We start from the raw sequence: 19813 nt of genomic DNA on the forward strand, positions 1-19813 counted from the left end.
ACAGGCAGGAAACTAGCAAACTTACAAAGGGACAAATGACTATTCCTTACCGTTACCTGAATACAAATAGCACAGAATACATTTCTAGATTCCAAGCCTTATAAAATAAAAAAATGCTTCACCATTCCACATATGCCTTCAGAATCATGTGCAAGCACATAATGTGAAGGTCAAATTCAAAACAAACCCTAGCTTATCCCATCAGGCTGTCAGGAATAAGATTTGATCACACTATCATAGTTAACAAGCCACAGAGGGGGATGAAACTCAGCAGTTACAGAGTAACAAAGCTGCCAATCATTTCCACAAATTTGCTTTCATTATATCTGTCATTGTTTTGACAGCATTTGAGTGCAATACAAGGCTCACAATGCCATAATTCTGGAAAGACAGCTCGTAACCTTGTTGTCCTTTATTAACTATAATTACAGGAAGCATGTTCCAGAAAAGATAACAACATTTTTCTAGTCAGTCAGAGTCAATAGGGAAAAGGCCTGTTTGGAAAGATAAAGCCAGTGATTTTTTAAACACGGGTGGAATGTTTTGAAGGATACAATAGGCTGGCATATGAATACACTGAAGATTGTAATAAATCCACTTATTACAAATAATAAAAGGCCAAGGAGAAAAAGCAGAAATGAATCTTGTTCAGCAAAGCAATGTTGTCCAAACACTAGGGCTGCTAATAGGCTATTTTTTTTCACAAAATAAAGCAAACAATGGATTTATTAGGGTTTTTTTCTTAATTTCTGAATTTTAAGCCTGATCCATGGGAAAGTATATCCAAATCACTGCATACTGTCATGTTTGGAGCAATGTACACTGCAGAGTGCAGGAGAAAGTTATAGTGAGGACCTTTTTAGGTGCTGTGAAAGGTGTCCTACAAGAACACAGATCTATACAGATGTGAATAGCCCCAAATTTAGGGATAAGCATGTACACGTGTCATGTCAGAATATTAGCAACCTCTCCGATTCTGGCCATAGGTGGTCATCTTCAACCCTTGCATGTCCACTGGTAAACACAGCCTTCAAAACTTTTGAAAAGTTTTGCAAACAAAAAATATTTTGTCAGATTGTTTAAGTGCATTTCTTTTTTAATCTGTTTTTAAAAATACCCTGAACACATTTTTAAAAGAGAAGTATGGTTTTAGATTTAAAAAAAAAAAAAAACTCATATTCACCTAGATGGTTGCAGCACCGATCCTAGTTGCAGAGGCTGAGCCAACTTCCGATCCAGGCATCTGTGTGGATCCCAACATTAAAGTCGGGATCTTTCTGAGCCTTGACCAGTTCTGTGACGCTTTAGCCTGCTGTTGCCTGAAAAGGGGTCACAGGAGTGCAGAACCAACTTCACTCCTGTGATCTATAGGAAAAAGTTTTCGCTATACTTTATAAATTATACAAGAAAAAAAAACAAAAATATGCGGGGGGAATGCAATTTTAGTTAATTTAATGCACAACAGATTTTGCCTTCTCTGCCTGCAGCACATGGAAATCGGGAGAGAGAGTCCTGCCGTACCAGGTTTCTAAAAGCTTCAAATTCAGAAGTGATCAGAGCTTAGGGGGAGAGCACACTGTGCCACAAGAATGCAGAAATAATAAGGGGTGGGAGTCACAATTCAAAGAACCATTAGGAGTGGTAAAGAAAAAATAATACATACATAAAACACACATACACCAATGTGCAACCCATCTCCAGTGATCACAGAGATCTCTGCATTGAAAAGCTGCACAGAAGAAACAATGGTAACATCCTCTCAGACACTACTCTATGCCAGAAAGGCATCAATTTATAGCGGTGGGGAAGACAGGGGTTAGGAACAGAAGTAATGAATATTAAAAGACAACAAACCAGAAATATGGAAAAGTGTAGAAATAGTTGCAGAGTGCTAGAAGGCTAACATTTGGAGCCAACTGACTAAATAGCCAAAAAAAGCAGAAAAAGAGAGGCCATATAAATTCCAGAGACAAGGTTTGTTTCTGATAAGTAAATCAAGTTAAGGCTGCAAAATAGACTAGTACAGAATAGGATGCTTTCTTTGAAGTTAAATATTCAGTTGTGAACAGTAGATGGAATATCACCTCCTGAATGTGCAGGAATTATGTGGGGCTAAGCTAGCAATCTGTCTTTGTTTCTAGGTGACAACTTGTACAAAATTATAGCTGCTTTTCCCATGAGTCATGAAAGGTGTTATTGCAGCAAGTGTATGTGTTCTGGCAGTGTGCTTAGATTCCCAACATCTGTGATATGTCAGGATGATGTGCTCAATATGTATAACACCATAGCAGAAATTGTACATTCACCCCATAGTCAGAATAGATTCAGCTCACCTTTACCCTCAAGCATTTGTTTCTCAACTTTAAATATGAATAACCAGAGAAATCTACCCAAAACATTCTATTTTATGCCTAAAAGATGTCAGTAGATTAAAAAGAAAATATGTTCCATACAAATTATACACTATATTGCCAAAAGTATTGGGACACCCCTCCAAATCATTGGATTCAGGTGTTTCAATCACATCCATGGCCACAGGTGTATAAAAATCAAGCACCAAGGCATGCAGACTGCTTCTATAAATATTTGTGAAAGAATGGGTCATTCTCAGGACCTCAGTGGATTCAAGCGCGGTACCGTGATAGGTTGCCACCTGTGCAATAAGTCCATCTGTGAAATTTCCTGGCTACTAAATATTCCATGGTGACCATTAGTGGTATTATCACAAAGTGGAAGCAACTGGGAACAGCAGCAACTCAGCCACGAAGTGGTAGGACACGTAAAATGAAACAGCGGGGTCAATGCATGCTGAAGCGCACAGTGTGCAGAAGTCGCCAACTGTCTGCAGCTCCAAACTTCATGTGGCCTTCAGATTAGCACCACAACAGTGTGTAGAGAGCTTCATGGAATGGGTTTCCATGGCCAGGCATGTGCATCCAAGCCTTACATGACCAAGTGCAATGCAAAGCGTCGGATGCAGTGGTGTACAAGACGCCGCCACTGGACTCGAGCAGTAGAGACGTGTTCTCTGGAGTGACGAATCGCACTTCTCTGTCTGGCAATCTGATGGATGTGTCTGGTTTTGGCGGTTGCCAGGAGAACGATACTTACCTGACTGCATTGTGCCAAGTGTAAAGTTTGGTGGAGGGGGGATTATGGTGTGGGTTGTTTTTCAGGGGTTGGGCTTGGCCTCTTAGTTCCAGTGAAGGGAACTCTTAAGGCGTCAGCATACCAAGACATTTTAGAAAATTTCATGCTCACAACTTTGTGGGAACAGTTTGGGGATGGTCCCTTCCTGTTCCAACATAACTGCGTACCAGTGCACAAAGCAAGGTCCATAAAGACATGGATGAGTGAATTTGGGGTGGCGAAACTTGACTGGCCTGCACTGAGTCCTGACCTCAACCCGATAGAACACCTTTGGGATGAATTAGAGTGGAGACAGAGACAGGCCTTCTCATCCAACATCAGTGGCTGATTTCACAAATGCGCTTCTGGAAGAATGGTCGAACATTCCCATAGACACACTCCTAAACCTTGTGAACAGCCTTCTCAGAAGAGTTGAAGCTGTTAAAGCTGCAAAGGGTGGGCCAACTCAATATTGAACCCTATGGACTAAGACTGGGATGCCATTAAAGTTCATGTGCGTGTAAAGGCAGGCCGCCCAATACTTTTGACAATATAGTGTATAACACGTATGCATTAAAGCTCCAAACACAAAACAAAGACTAATGTTCATTAAATAGTGAAGCCATCACCTGCTGTTACTGTGCTGTTGTGGAGAATGTCTGGAATGGTCTGAAGGCTCCGATCTCTGGTCAGGAGACCGTGAACGGCTGCGGCGGGGCCGGTCATGTGAACGATTGGAATGATCTGATGTCAGCGACTGAATTTCTGAAATGTCTGTGAAAGTAAAATAAGCATTTTTAGGGGAAATATCCAATAAAAAACTGAATATGCAAAATGCTAAACAAAATAAAAGCTTACTCCTAAACTTAATGCAGTTAAAAAGTCCAAGAGTAGGTAACATTTACCATTCTAAGAACGCAATGGTAAAGCACATAACCAAGAATATGTATACCAAAGTTTTGCAACCAAGAGCAAGTATACACCCAGGAGTGCTCAGTAAACTTAAAGCAGCATATGTCACCAGTTCCAGGTCCTGAACAAGATGCTCAGAAACAAATGGGGCAGAATGGTAGTGTACAACTGCTCTATGGTAACACACAAAATGATTGTTTATCCATTTGCGGGACTGCCTGCCCGCAAAGCACTGCAGACAGGAGGCCTGTGCAGGCAAAGCAACATACTGGTATGTCGCTGACTGCCTACGGGTTTAGGGTGAACACCTGCAAAGCAGGGATGAGAAACAAGGAGATCTATTAGCAGCACATAATACACACATTACACATTGTTAGGCACACATTAAACCCCATGATCGCCCTAAATGTTAACCTCTTCCCAGTCAGTATCATTAGTGCAGTGACAGTGTATAGTATTATCACTGTATTTGTGTTACTGGTGATGTCAGTGGCAGTTAGTTAGTCCCCCCCCAAGTGTCAGTTAGTGTCAGGTTACAAGCCACACTATCCCAGTCCTATTATAAGCCGATGATCATAGCCATTAGTAGGATTAGAAAAAAAAATATTCAATATATATATACACCATATTTTGTAGGCGCTACAACTTTAACGCAAACCAATCAATATACACTTACTGGGATTTTTTTTTTTTTTTATCAGACATATAGCAGAATACATTTTAACCCAAATTGTTTTTTTGGATATGTTTTATAGCAGAAAGTATGTTTTGGTTTTTTTTTTCAAAATTTTTGGCCTTTTTGGTTTATATCATAAAAAATGAAGAAAAAAAACCCCTGTGGTGATCAAAAGCCACCAAAACAAAGCTCTATTTGTGTAAAAAAAAATGTATATAAATTTTGTTTGGGTAAAGCACTGCATGACTGTGCAATTGCCGTTAAAGTAGAGCAGTGATAAATAGCAAAACAATGGCCTGGTCATGAAGGGGGTAAAACCTTCCAGAGCTAAAATGGTTATATAAGAGGTAAATAAACAATTTTGAAAGTTTAGGCACTGATGTTATCATTCAGTGTCCAACTCTACCCAAACATTTTCCTCTATTTCTCTATTGAGGGACACAGCTGTTAAACTACTGCCTACAGGAGAAATGGACACTAGGCATGTAGAAAAAAATGTGTCAGGATGGTGAGAGTCTAAGTATCCACAAGCTTACATAAAGATAGTAGTAGATAGGTACCAGAAATAAAGTAGCTCACTGGAATGCGGATACCTGGAAACCAGGATGGAGATGGACAAGAACAGCATTTCAAGGAGAACCTTTTTGTCAAGTCAGATTCACCTCCTAGAGAATCTCACCATCTTGGCGCTGGTTCTTTCATTGCTGTACTATGCATCAGGATTTGCTTATGTCTAGTTTCATGGTCTTGATGGTGAATTCTGACGTGTATATGTTGTTATCTGTATAACTAACACCAGCAATAGGTTAAACAATAAGCTGTTTGGTGTGTTGCCTTTCATTTACACATTAAAGTCTATGACAGGTTTCAATTACTGTTGGTGTCCCTCTTGTGAATATGTCCTCTATCCTCCTGTCAGAGCAGGATCTTTTCAATGGGGCCATAAAGAAAAAAATAAAAACATTTTTTTAGAAGAGTGGGGAAGGGTTAAAATTGTGCATTTTTTTATTGCTGTCTGTGCCTTCTGTCTTTGTAATAATTACTACCCCTGTTACAGATGTCAGAGAAAGTGAGAATAAATCTCACTAATACAGACACAGATAGAAATAAAAACCAAACAGAAAGGTTAACTCTTTCCACTCTATTTCAAAGTTATTAAAAATGCCTGGACATAGGCATTACTTTATTTAAGTAATTGCCTGATCTCATCATTTATTTCCACAATGTCACCATACCGTCTCTCTCTGAAGCGTTTGCAGAATGAAGGCTGTCATCTAGATCTGGGACATTCAGTAAAGTTGCTCGCTCATCTCTTTGAACTACCATTTTTAATTTACCCTTTGACCTTTCTATCAATGTTTTTGCATCGGACAAAGACATGTTTTCGGTGACTGTGCCATTAATCTGCAAAACAACAATGGAGGGATTACTGGTTATTCATGCTTAGCGTAAATTATTTCTAAATGATTGAGTGACATACACAAAGTTAACAAAGACTAAATGTATTTAGTCTGTATCAAATCCTGCAAGCAAAGCATGATTGGTGTCTGACTTGTTGGCTACTGCTTCACACTGCTATCTATAACACTGCAAATAATGTTTTTAGAAGAATGTTCTTTTTACTTAATCAACAGATAAACGCAGGGTGGAAAAGCCTTTTTAAAGCATTAGCATTGCAAAGTAATTCCAGCTGAACATTAACGTGGAATTCTAGCCAATTTATAATGGAAATTACATAGGTTTTAAAACAAGGTAAAGAAAAAAAATTATATTATATGCAAATGTATTAAGAAATCTTTCCAGCAATCAGAATTCATTTATTGTGATTCTAAAGGCAATTTTTGTAAAACAACAAACATGTCATACCCGCTCTTTGCAGTGGCTTTGCACAGATCAGCCCTGATCCTCTTCTTTTCGGGTCTCCTGCTGCCACTCCTGGCCCCTCCCCCGTCGAGTGCCACCATAGCAAGCCACTTGCTATGGGTGCACTCACACATGCTCACTCCCAAGCCAGCTCTGTGCCCCCATTGGCACACAGAGTGCGGCTCGGCCGTGCCCCCTGATCTCTCCTCACTGGCTATGACTGAGAGCAGCACGAGCCAATGCCTATCTGTACCATGAGTAGAGAGACGCCCCTCTCGTGCACAAAGCAGAATCGAGATCGGGCTGGGATAAAATGAATGCAGGTTTTTTACCCCAATTCCCAGACTGTTACTTGAATAATGAGATCCTTCTAAATCAAATCATTTTCAACAACAATCCCAAAAACATCATCAAACTTTATCAAAGCTCTTAATGCACACGCTAAGATAGCCTTGTCGTCCAATGAGATCAAGAGAAATGTATGTTAGATTATAACTTGCGTGGCTTATTAAAAAAAAAAAAGCTTTTGGCCTGGAAATAACACCTGGGAGATCTCACAAAAGAAAAGCCAATTAAAACTAATGATACACACTAGCATTATTTTCCATTTATACATGGCCTGTGCTACATAGGAACATTTGTACCTGTGTTTCCACATGACTGAGAACAGTCTATAGCATCCTGCAACTGATCACAAAAAAATAGCACAACTGTAATCTGCGATATAAAGCTTACAGTTCCGGAAATATTCAGCAACAGTCCCTGAGTACTATAAATGTCTATAATTATAGCAGGTCCTTTATAGCTATTCAGGTTTGCTGCAATTAGTTGCAAAGCCCAAGATCAGCTGCATCAAAAAAGGGACAATTCTCATTCATGAAGATCATCAACGATAGAATCAACAATGCTGCAAACCCATAATTTTTCCAGTACGAGTATTGTCCTTTGTGTATTCATATGCACATTTACTTCTGCTCAGACTACCGTACTTTTAAAAAAGATCATGTGATCAGTCAATGCCAAGGTACTGGTCATGTGATCCAGCAACAGAGGCAAAACAAATTGTGTTTAAATGAGAATATTATGTTTACTACTTTAAAAGCCTCCATGTTTGGAGGCATTAAACCATGTTTGAAAGTTATAAGAATCAATAAGATCACACAGCAAACGCATCCCTCCCATATAGTAGCCAGTTATTTGTATGTGATAGAAAGAACTGCAACTTCATGAATCTTCGCTACGGATGTGAAATAATTTCAAGGCAGGACACTGCAAGTCTCACATCAGCAGTTTTATTCCTACATTTTTCATCCATGAATAAGAGGGCTCCAGATTCCAGTAGTTCAGAAATGTAAACTCAGCTAGTGTTATTGATCAACATCCCTAGGAATTGTTGAGCAAGCGTCACTGCAGAAATGAAAAGACAGGCAGAGCTGTGAAACAAAGATTGCCAATAAACCAAAAGAACCCTACAAGCAGAAAAAAAGAAGTTGGCTCTTGTTAGCAAATAAAATGATTGCCTCTGCTTTCACCTAGTGTTCCATTTTAGTAGGATTTTCTAGCTGAACTATTTTATTTACAGAACAGCAAGTCCTACATGCACAGATCAGATCAATGAAAGGTATAATGCTGTTCACAGCAGCTGTCAGTTTCAAGTGTACATTAGTACAACATTTCTCACAAAATCAGGAGCAACTTATTAAGTCCTATGAAGACCATAATGCTGGCAGATTTACCCAGTGGTACACCCAGTCTTGTATAACCCTGTACCATGCCAATGACGAAAGCAAGCAAACTGAAACCATTTATGATCAGAATTCGTATAAATATTCATATATATGTATAAATTCAGTCTGTTGGTTATTTATGACTTCTTTTACACGAGTGGACAGGGAGTAAGGTGTAAAAACAGGAGGGTTGAGGAGGGTTAACAGTTTTACAGCCACCTAGACGACCCACATAACGCCTACTATACAGCCAGAGGGGGCTTTTCACATGCTGTGGAAAATGTATTGCGGCATGCCGAGTTGACAGGCAGCGCCGTTGCTACAAAACTCGCCCATTAAAGTCTGCGGGGCTGTGCCACAACCTCAAGCCAAACCCTTGGATTGCGTTTGTGGCACATTAGTGAAAAGTGCTGCTCTGCAAAAATAAAAACAAAAAGCACAACGATTCCCCACTGAGTGCTTTTCAGAGAAGTGTGAACAGAACCATTTTTTATGTATTCATTAACATCTGCAATCGCTACATGATAGTACAGTAGATCCACAGATATAAGAAATAATGGGAATGATTTAATACGGGTGCAGTGCTGTGTAATAAAAGTTCACTTCATTTAAACTTTAATAAATCATCCCTACTACATTAGACTGCAATATAGGACACACAAGAAGTTGGCTTAGCATATTGCTAATCTGCAAGGAATATAAAAAAAAATAAAACCCTTACCTTAAGCACAACGTCGCCTTCCTGAATATTTCCATCTCTCGCTGCCAGACTATCTTGAGAGATTTCCTTTACAAAAATATGGCTGGCTAATCTTAAACCATATTCTGAAAAAACAAATCGTACACAAAACACAGTTATCCTACAGGTAGTATGGTACAAATGATGCAGAAGGACAATACCAGGAACAGACATGCCAAATATGGAGTACTTTAATGGAAAAGTGGTGCAGTCATCTCTCCTAAATCAGAAACTGTATCATTCAGTGCTCTGTGGCAACCTGCTTCATTAGGACATTTATAGGCCCATCAGGAATCAGTAAAAGTAGTAAAATAACTGGAAGACAACAGGAACCTGGGAATGCTGGGTGCAGCTGTCCATGCCACTCAAGTGTGCACACAGACACAGCAAGTCTTGGAGCAAAGTGTACTAAAGATGTCTGTAAATCAGGACTGCATGACCATGTATATAACTGCGGAATTAGGCCTCATTCACAAGGGCGTACTATAGCATATGCTCATGTGATGGCTGTGTTCACAAGTGTTTTCCCATGCAGGCAGGCCCATTTAGGTTAACTGGGAATCATCGGCTGCAGGAAACAGCCCCTTCTTCAAATTTGGCAGCTGTGTGACCGCAGACAGTATGCATTTGGGCTGCACACCCACAAGGCTGTCAAAATTGGACCAGTGGCTGTGTCTGTACAGCCGCTGCATCCCAATCGACATGAATGAGACTGCATGCATGGGTATGCACAGAACACCTGAGAATGCCTGTGTGGGCAAACACAGTACTGGCACCGGCATATGCTATAGTACACCCGTGTGAACAAGGCCTAAAGAATACCATGAATATAACATACCTTCATTTTTTCTAGATTTCACCAAGGTCACTTTGGTAGGTTTTGGAGGTTGACTGGAAGCGACAGATCTTCTGTCTGATCTAGGCGACAAACTTCTTTCTCTGCTGGCACTTCTGTCCCTTACCCAGCTCTTCTCACTCCTCCTGCTGGCACCAGGGCCACTGTGGGCACTTCTCTGGTCAGGCACCTCATCCTCGTAACTGTCCTCCTCATTTTCAGATGCTGGCTCTGGGTCAGGGCGAACCACAGGAAGCTGAACTTTTTTCTTCCGTCGTATAGTCTGGAAAGGGTTTGATTAGGATGGTAAAATAAGATGCCAGGTTTAATTACATAAGAAACTGAACTGCAATATGATTACTAGTATTCCATCAGCTGCTGTGCAAAAATATGAGGAAAGATTAATTAAGCATGTTGAGCAATTTGTTTCAAAGAAAATGCTGATCATGCATAATTCAGATCAATCTAAGAGCCGCAAAACCAGTCTCATAAAAATGCTGTCAGGGTGCCCAACTCTGAACAATGGATAAAATGATGTGGAATTTATGAATTGGGTTCAACACTGGATGTATGTATGCCAAGCTAAAATATGTGACACTAACATAATATACATTTTAATCTTTAAAGTGCCAAGTTTAAAGCAACCACATTAAATTACCAACAATCAATATCTGACCCATAAAAGCAACCTCTACTTATAAAGCTAAAATATTTCTAGAAAGCTTTTCAGGAACGACTTTAATGAATCTTGGACTGTCTGCACAGGCCAGGAGTCAGGACAAACAGTATAAGGAAATAAAATGAACAGAGTAATAAGAAATAAAAAAACAAATAACTTACAATTTTGGCATTTTTACCACTCTTTCTCAACTGTTGAACAGCAAACGCATGCTCAACATTATCCATGGACACTCCATTGACCATTGCAACACGGTCATTTTCCCTGAAAAGACAATACAGAAAGCATTAATGTTTTAATTTAGAGTTGAACTTTATTTTCCATTTATTTTTTTTTTTTAGAACGGGCTTTCTAACGTAATTATGTATTGTAAACCATACCTAGATTGTCCAATGGTCTGCACAGTTATATAACATAAATCTATACTGCAGTCATACCTAGCTTGTAGTGCTCATAATCAGTACTCACTGTTGCTGTCTTTATAGTAACTATATTAGATTTAGTGGTTCTTAAAGTGGAAGTAAAGGCAAAACCTAACTAACCACTCTGGTCCAGTCTTCAGTGTGTAGGAGAGGCAGGCGACAACGGAAGCACCATACTAAGTCTATGGGTGACTTCCCAGGCATTTCCCAGTTGTCGACAGCTTTCTCCTACACACAGAGGGTGCTACTGGAGACCAGACCGGCGCAGATGCAGAATAGGCAAGTATAGCAATATTTTCTTTACAATGCTAGAGAGATTATGCTTAGAATGTGGCTGAGAGTAGGTTTAAAGTTAGTTAGGGTTTTGCCTTTACCTCCATTTTAAGCACAGTGGTCTTATAGGTCAACACAGATGTCAACAAATTCAACTGCAACCCACGTATGGTGAACACATGTACTGGCACAGAGGGAGATTTATTAAAACCGGAGCACTCAGAATTTGGTGCAGCTGTGCATGGCAGCCGATCAGCTTCTAACTTCAGCTTGTTCAATTAGGGCTTTGACAATGAAACCTGGAAGACGATTGGTTTCTGTGCAGAGCTGAACCAGATTTTGCACCATAAAGTTTTAGTAAATCAACCTCCAATTTATCCTAATGTCCCCATAGACAAGAGAGGACAGTCAGCTGGGCAATGTTTTCATGCTTCCAAACACCCTGTAGACAAGCCTGTTAATACTTCTTAGGGAGTCAAGTTATCAAAAACATTGGGAAACCTTTTTATACAACTATAATTTTGACAAAAAATTAGACTTTGCTTTACATGCTTAACACCATTTCCTGAGCCAACGAAAGCCTCTGCTCAAGATCAAATTCCAGCTCAGGTCAGTAATTAGAGGGGGCTGATTACAGGTTTTTTTTTACCTTAAAAGGAAAAAGTACAGCCAAAGCGCTTTTGGTTGTACTTCTGTGGATCACAGGAGTGCAGTTTGTTCTTCACTCCTGTGACCCGTTTTCAGCTGACAGTGGGCTGAAGCCCGCTTTTGGCTGCCGTCGCTCAGCCAGTCCAGGCTGGGGAAAGATCCCAAATTTAAAGTTGGGATCCACCCCAGAATCTTGAGCGGCACCTGGTTCTGCCTCTCTGCAATCTGCTGAGAGCCTGACTCAGCCACTTCCTTGCCCTCCACAGCCCAGCGCTCCAGTGAGCGCGGGTGAGAGGGTGTCAGAGCAGACAGTCACCGCTTTCTGCTCAGAGCGGCAGTGAGAACTCAGAGATCAGCAGTCATGTGATTGTTGAGCTGTGTATGAAAAAACCCTCAGCACAATGCACCTCCTACGAGACAAATCTTGCAGCTAGCATGTAATGTGTTCCCACATGTAAACCATAAATCAAAAAAATGCAGCGCAATACTATAAACTCAAATATGGTGCTACTAATATCCAACGTGCATAAACGAATAGTGAAAACAAAAATTGTGCTGCTCAGTGACAATAATATGTGCTACATCAAATATATATTAACACATACCATATGAATACCCATAAAACTGCATATATCAGTGCAAAATGAATAGTGTACACAAATATCAAATTAACTGTTTTAAATAGTGGACTGTCCCTTTAACACCCCAATATCTTCACATGTGCTTGTGCGGTATATCTCCTGTGCATCTTATACCAAATATACCATCAATAAGTGTCCCAAAATTATGATTTCAAAATAATGGTGAACCATCTCTTTAAATCTGCTGTACTCCAGGTGAGTCTGTGTGACCATGCTATGTATATACACATGTACGGTGCTCCTGTGTCCCCCCTTAGTGCTCATCCACCTCTGACACACTATTGTGTTCACCTTCAAGTTTGATCTGAAATACCAGGTCAAACTATGCTTTTCCCTTTAACCCGGGAGGGTATATTGATACCAAGATCTTCACCACTGTCAGCAATCTCCAGAACGCTCCACAAACATATGAAAAAAATTATCCCTATAGTGAAGTATTACTAAATAAAACCGACTTTATTAAAATAATCCAATACACTCACATTTAAAAGTGTGATGAAACTCCTGATGAAGTCACATGATGAAACTCCTGATGAAGTCACATGACGTGAGAGAACTCGTAGGGTAAGCTGATGACGTCAAGCCACAAACCGAAAGTGCACATGCTGCCATTTTGGATAGGGGAATCCTGCACTTTATTCTAAAGTTACACAGTATAGTGAGTTTTTACCCTGCGATGTCCCAGGTGGACACTTTTAAATGTGAGTGTATTGGATTATTTTAATAAAGTTGGTTTTATTTGGCAATACTTCACTATATGGAGCATTTTTCATATGTTTGTGGAGCGTTCTGGAGATTTTAAGTGCTGACGGTGGTGAAGATCTTGTACCAATATACCCTCCCGGGTTAAAGGGAAAAGCGTAGTTTGACCCGGTATTTCGGGTCAAACTTGAAGGCAAGCGCAATAGTGTGTCAGAGGTGGATGAGCACTAAGGGGTGACACAGGAGCACCGTACATGTGTATACAGTAGCATGGTCACACAGACTCACCTGAAGTACAGCGGATTTAAAGAGACGGTTCACCATTATTTTGAAATCATAATTTTGGGACACTTATTGATGGTATATTTGATATAAGATGCACAGGAGATATACCGCACAAGCACATGTGAAGATTTTGGAGTATTAAAAGGGACAGTCCACTATTTAAAACCGTTCATTTGATATCTGTGTACACTATTCATTTTGCACGGATATATGCAGTTTTATGGGTATTCATATGTATGTGTTGATATATATTTGATGTAGCACATATTATTGTCACGGAGCAGCACAATTTTTGTTTTCACTATTCGTTTATGCACGTTGGATATAAGTAGCACCATATTTGAGTTTATAGTATTGCGCTGCATTTTTTTGATTTATGATCGTTGAGTTCTCACGCTTAGAGCCGGCAGGGAACCGATGCTGCATGCACCTAGGTGAATGATTTTTTTTTTTTTCTTCTTCTTAAAGAGATCCCATACTTTTCTTTTTATGTAGAGAATGCACTAAGGTTAAAAAACATCCTGCCTTTCGAACCACTTGAACCTCTTTACCAATGGGATTAAAAATATAAGTAATACAATAACCTATTTTTTTTGTAGGGAGCGGACGTTGGATTCCCTTTGATATTAGTCTTCATACCAGATCTCTGATCCTCCAATGACAACCAGAGGTTTGTGCAAGTATGATGTCCCCAGCTTTTGCTGGATTATCCTTATGGACAATGCATTCCAAAGAAGGTAACCAAGAATTTCAGTTCACAGACATTTGCTGTCATGGTAGGATAGGTGGTGTGCCAAGACCTCCCCATGGGAAACCAGCTAAAACCCAGCAGAAAATCTGACCCCGCGTTACCTCTGCCAAAGCTGAGCAAAGAATTGTGTAGAGTTCAAGACAAAGTACAAGTAATGCTACTTTGTCCATCTCTTTCAAGGCCAGTCAAACACAGCAACATAGAGGACGTAGACATTATCTTAGTTTCCCAAGTAACATGGGCTTTCTTAAGCCATCATCTATGCGGTCATCCTATATGTAGTGGTTCCTACGAAACTAGTATATTAGGGGTTCAAAGGTAAAGAACTATATGGTCCCCAAAAAGGTTGCTGACACTTGAGGACCACAGCATGTGAGTAACTCTGACAAAGCACCTGACCAATCTACAATACTACAATTACACCTTCACATTACAAAAGAAAGAAGATAATAGGGAAAATTAAATCTTTTTTTTTTCCTGAAAACATAACAAACATTTTACATGCTACCAATAAGAAAACTGAGCCATTAAAAACACAAAGTATCTTCTGTTTCAAAAGGTGTTAATGTAGTGTTCATACATTTTCAGCTAGCCATGCTAATGCAGTTAAAATAAAACGAAGTGTGAATTGCATATGCATGAATTACACAATAACACCTTTACTTTCAAGCACAATTTTTTTTCTTTACAGGTTTACACTGCTTTACTTTAAGCTGCAAAGGGAACCCTGCTTTAAAGTTTAAGCTGAACGGAGGCGGCATAAACTGTAAATGCAAAACTACTAGCTGAAATCTGAGCAGATGGAGGAGGAAAGCCAGCAAAGAAAATATGAAGCACATACTTCTAGGAGGTGCAGTATGCCCAAAGAAAAAATGGCTGAAATAACGTCACAAAGCGGCAGCCGTCATGCTGCATACTGTTTTACTAGACTCGTGTCTGTCTGTTGGCACTGGCTCCATAGATAAACAGTGGACATTTGAGAGTTTCCTTTTCTATTGGGGAACTGTTGCTTTCCCCAATCCTGACCAACTCCCATCTAAAGTCGTATGAGTAATAATATATCAACACTATGCATAGAAGAATGAAGCTTGACAAGTAAAGAGAAAGAACAGTTTGAGAAAACTTCTTCCAACATAAAACGCAAGGAAACCCAGACACTAAAACAGAAACTACCTTTTTAGTCATAGGGGTATGAAAGTTCTACTGATAGCACTATGAAGGAATCAAATGTAACAGTGAGTTAACAATGCAGATATAATATATAAAAACACAAAAAATGTTTAAAAACTTTAAAACCTCACATTTTTAAAGTTGAGTTCCCCTCAACCTAACAAAAAATAAAAGTCAGCAGCTACAAAAACTATAGCTGCTGACTTTTAAAAAACAGCCCCTCACCTGTCCCTCGGTCCCGTGGTGTGTCCCCTGCAGCTCGTTTCACCAGCCGTCCTGTATTCCAGGAGGCCGGCATCTTCAGTGTGGGCACTCGGCTGTGATAGCTTGCGGCTTCACAGCCAGGTAACCTCTGCGCATGCGCGAGTAGCGCTGCACTTCATGAATGGTCCTGCAGTCTTCTGGGACCTGTCACGTGTCCCAAAAGGACTACAGGGAGGGAGGGAGGGAGGGAGGACACCTCCTGTTTCCGATGATCGCCTAGGTGATCGGACCGTAAGTGGGAGCGGGTACCCCCCCCCCCCCACAATGGTGCCAATCCTTAATGGGGAGCGAAAGCAGTGCTTAAAGCGGATCTTCCCCTTTTGGGTGGAGCTCCGCTTTAACGCGACTGTACACATCTAATGTTACCAGCGTTATCAAAACACCCAGTGTGCACGGAGCCTTAATTCTTCTACATAAAGGAATGAAATGTACGGTGAGTTAACAATGCAGATATATAAGATCAAGGCAGAGGAACGCAAATACACGTAAACATCTGCTGAAGTTCTTTTGAATGCAACACCACAGTTGCAGTCAACTCTATAGTGAATGCAGACTGTAATGCACATGCACAGGCCTCTTCTGCAGACACTGGCCTAAGCTCAGCACCTTTTTATGTATGGCCAGTCTGCCAACAAAAAGATTAAAAATGAAACATAACAATAGAACACAGAAGTACAGTAAGTCCTCGTGCACACTGGACATTTTTACAGCGGCTGTTTTTGGCTTTTGACTTTTTTTCTACAGCTAGAAAACCCCCTAGCATGTTATCCTATGTGGACATGCACACAGACTATAATCAATGTTTTTTGGCTGTAAAAAAAAAAAAAAAAAAACACAAACGCGGGAAAACACCGCTAAACGTGATAAAAAGGCGCTAAACGCTAATGCAAAAACGCTAAAAAAAAGCTGAAAAACGCACGTTTTTAACGTGACTTTACACAGCTAATGTTACCAGCGTTCTCAAAACACCCTGTGTGCATGAAGCCTTAATTCTTCTACATTAGAAAATGAAGGAATAAATCTAAAGCAGTCTATAAATTATACAATTTGCCCATAGATGGATCAAATCTCATCAGGTTTCTGCCGATCTGGCCGAGATTCAATCCATCTATGGCCAACTTTAGTTATTGAATTTATTTTACAGTACACTTTTCAAAACCCTAAGTTATAGTTGAAAACGATGAGGAACCAGAGAGAAAAATACTCTGTAGCAGATGATGACTTCTAGCGGAATTTTACCCATAAGAGTTTGATACCAATTAATGCTCAAAAAAATAAAAACATACATTTCACATTAATAATTATGTTACAAAGAATAGTATCTGCTGTAAATTACCTCCAGCATTGCTCCAGTTTCTTCTTGCTGGAGGCCACCAGAAGCCCAGAAGAAGAAGAAGAAGCAGTCGCTTTCTTACTGGAAACTTCACCCCTCTCCTTGGTCTCAAAAACTATGTATATATGTCACTTTCTGTAATTAAAATCTGTACATTTCCAGCCTTAACTTAACTTTTTTCCTGAGTTTTGGATACAGTAGAAAAAAAAAAGGGGGTTAGAACACCTGTGAGGTCTTACTGCTGTCCAGGACTACTTTGCAGAGAATTACCCGCAACTTCCTGTCCTGCTGACATTTTTCCACATAGGAAATGAGGGGAACTTGCCAACAGCAAACTGCTGTCAGCAGGACGTAAGGGTTCGTCACTCTAGCACAGCCCTAGATAACAGTAAAAACTTCTTCTTCTCAGGGGCGAACTGACAACTCATGGGGCCCCCGGGCAATAGGGCAATAGGGGATCATGGGGCCCCTGTGTCCTTGCCCACACTCAAAAAGGCCTATTAAAAAAAGGTACCAGGGGCATTTTATGGGGCCCCCTACTGACCCGGGGCCCTCGGGCAGTGCCCGAGTGACTGAATGGACATTCCGCCCCTGGTTCTTCCCCACTATATCCAAAATCAGAAAAACTTTTCTGGTTCTACATACACTTTGTTTAGGGTAGAGTAAGGGAAGGTTATAACCCCTGTTGGATTTTTTCACCATCTGTGTCCCATTGAGATTTCCTTTCACTTCCTGCCCCATAGCCAAACACGGGGAGGAAATCCTTGAAAATTAAGGGAATTCCTTGGAGATCCCCAGGTCATGAAAACCCAGAATTTGAGATTTACTTTGACTTTCAATAATGGTAAACAGGACAAATCGGGTGAATCTACCTAACGGGGGGGGGGGGGAGGCGGCACAGGCAGGTTCTAATCCCTCTCCACTGTCCCATACAAAAAAAATAAAAAATGTTTTGCATTTAGTTATACCTGAAGGTGACCATTTTGCAGTCCTACATTTCTTCAAGAAAGGCATACATGCAAAAAAATAGTGTACATACTTGTCTCTGGGAAACCAACAGTCAGTGAGTGTCAATCCCCAAGTTCCTCCTGATGACCATTAACAATGAACAGCAGCTATACAAGCTATGAAACAAAAACTAGTGAATGCCCATCAAAAATGGCATTACCCTGCTTGCATTGCCTTTCCAATCCACATTGCTGTACTCAAAAGAATACAATTACAAAAAAAAACACTTGTACTGAGAGGTCAGCTGGTATAGCTGACCTAAAACATGTTGTTGCCTGGCTGTTGCAGACAAGGAACAAGTAGAAACCAAGCCAGGTTGGAGCCAATTCACTGATCAGGAATGTATATTCACCTAACTAGGTAAGAGCAGACACCCCAGGTAGAAACATGTATACAACAAACTAGATTGGAGCAAAGTCCCTGACAAGGAACACATATACAACAAGCTAAGCTAGAATAAAAGGCCCCAACCAGAACAAGTATAAACCAAGGTAGGTCATAGCAAAGCCAGGACACCAGATCGACACAACTCTGGGTCATTGAATCAGAAGGTATTAAAGCCAAAAGATGCTTAGACTCCATTCACACCTGAGACCAACATTCAAACTTCTATGTATTTCAATGGTGGTGGTTAACATACAAGTGCTTGGATAACTGAAGCTCAATCCCTAAAGTTTCAAAAGCTACATAAGCTACTCTAATGCGGTAGTACAAAAACCCTGCAAGGTATGTTAAAGTGGTTGTAAAGGCTCAAGGTTTTTTACCTCCATGCATTCTATGCATGAAGGTAAAAAACCTTCTGTGTGCAGCAGTGTCCCCAGCCCCCCTCAATACTTACCTGAGCCTCATCGCGATTCAGCGATGTGAATGACAGCCTCGGCTGTCCCAGGTCTCTGCATCCTCATTGGCTGAGACAGCAAGCGGGAGCCATCGGCTCTCGCTTCCGTCAATCACAGTCAGCCAATATTGAGAGAAGGGGCGGGATCAAGCCACGGCTCCGTTTGTGAATGGACATGCGTAGCAGCGGGTGCCCCCACTGCAAGTTGCTTGCTGTGGGGACACCCAACAGGAGGGAGGGGCCAGGAGAGCCTGCAGGGGACCCGAGAAGAGAAGGATCCAGGCTGCTCTGTGCAAAACCACTACACAGCGCAGGTAAGTATAACATGCTTGTTATTAAAAGAAAAAAAAAAAAAGTACCTTTAGAATTGCTTTAAAATGTGCTAGTATGCATCACATACTAGCACATTGAAAGACTTACCTTAAAATGAAGCCCTCCAGCAGTGTGCTGTCACTGCTGACAAAGCATCCATTTTCATTCAGACTTCCTTCTGGGTTTACAGGCTAAGGCCATTTGAATAGATGAGCCACGAGGATGTCATTTGCATCATGGCCATGGCACAGAGCTCTGAAGGGAAGGCATGGAGTATGCTGTACCTGCAGAGTGCATGCGCCAGACTGCAGAAAATGCAGAAAATAAAATATCTACTAAATGATGCACGTTTAGAAGATATTCCTTGTACCTACAGGTAAGCTTTATTATGAGCTAACCTGTAGGTAAAAGTGCACCAGCGGTATTTACTGCTGCTTTAAGGCCTCTTTCACATGGGCTTCAGCTTATGAAAGCAATGTAAATGGCAGGCTTTAATGAAACTTTAAGCAAGCTTTTGCAAAGCTTTCGGCCAGATTTGAGCAGCTTTTTATAAGCCTTTAAAGCACATTGCCACTTTAAACAAGCTGCTGGCAGGCTTCAGCAGGC

General features: G+C 40.6%; 1 protein-coding gene across 12 annotated transcripts in view; it reads right to left on the reverse strand.

Moving 5' to 3' along the window:
* Positions 1–19813, reverse strand: part of TJP1 (tight junction protein 1) — a 492978-nt gene that overhangs the window by 57327 nt on the left and 415838 nt on the right. For all 12 annotated transcript variants that reach the window (XM_089652456.1, XM_089652457.1, XM_089652454.1 and 9 more), the window contains 5 exons: positions 10722–10824; positions 9885–10164; positions 9029–9132; positions 5953–6121; positions 3759–3903 (listed from right to left, as the gene is read on the reverse strand). In XM_089652456.1, coding sequence (XP_089508582.1) covers positions 3759–3903; positions 5953–6121; positions 9029–9132; positions 9885–10164; positions 10722–10824 — 801 coding nt within the window. The remainder of the gene's footprint in view (positions 1–3758; positions 3904–5952; positions 6122–9028; positions 9133–9884; positions 10165–10721; positions 10825–19813) is intronic.

This window comes from Staurois parvus, unplaced genomic scaffold (genome assembly GCF_062004578.1).
Source record: "Staurois parvus isolate SC_StPar_1 unplaced genomic scaffold, SC_StPar_1.0 ptg000682l, whole genome shotgun sequence".
In the NCBI taxonomy this organism is placed as follows: domain Eukaryota; kingdom Metazoa; phylum Chordata; class Amphibia; order Anura; family Ranidae; genus Staurois; species Staurois parvus.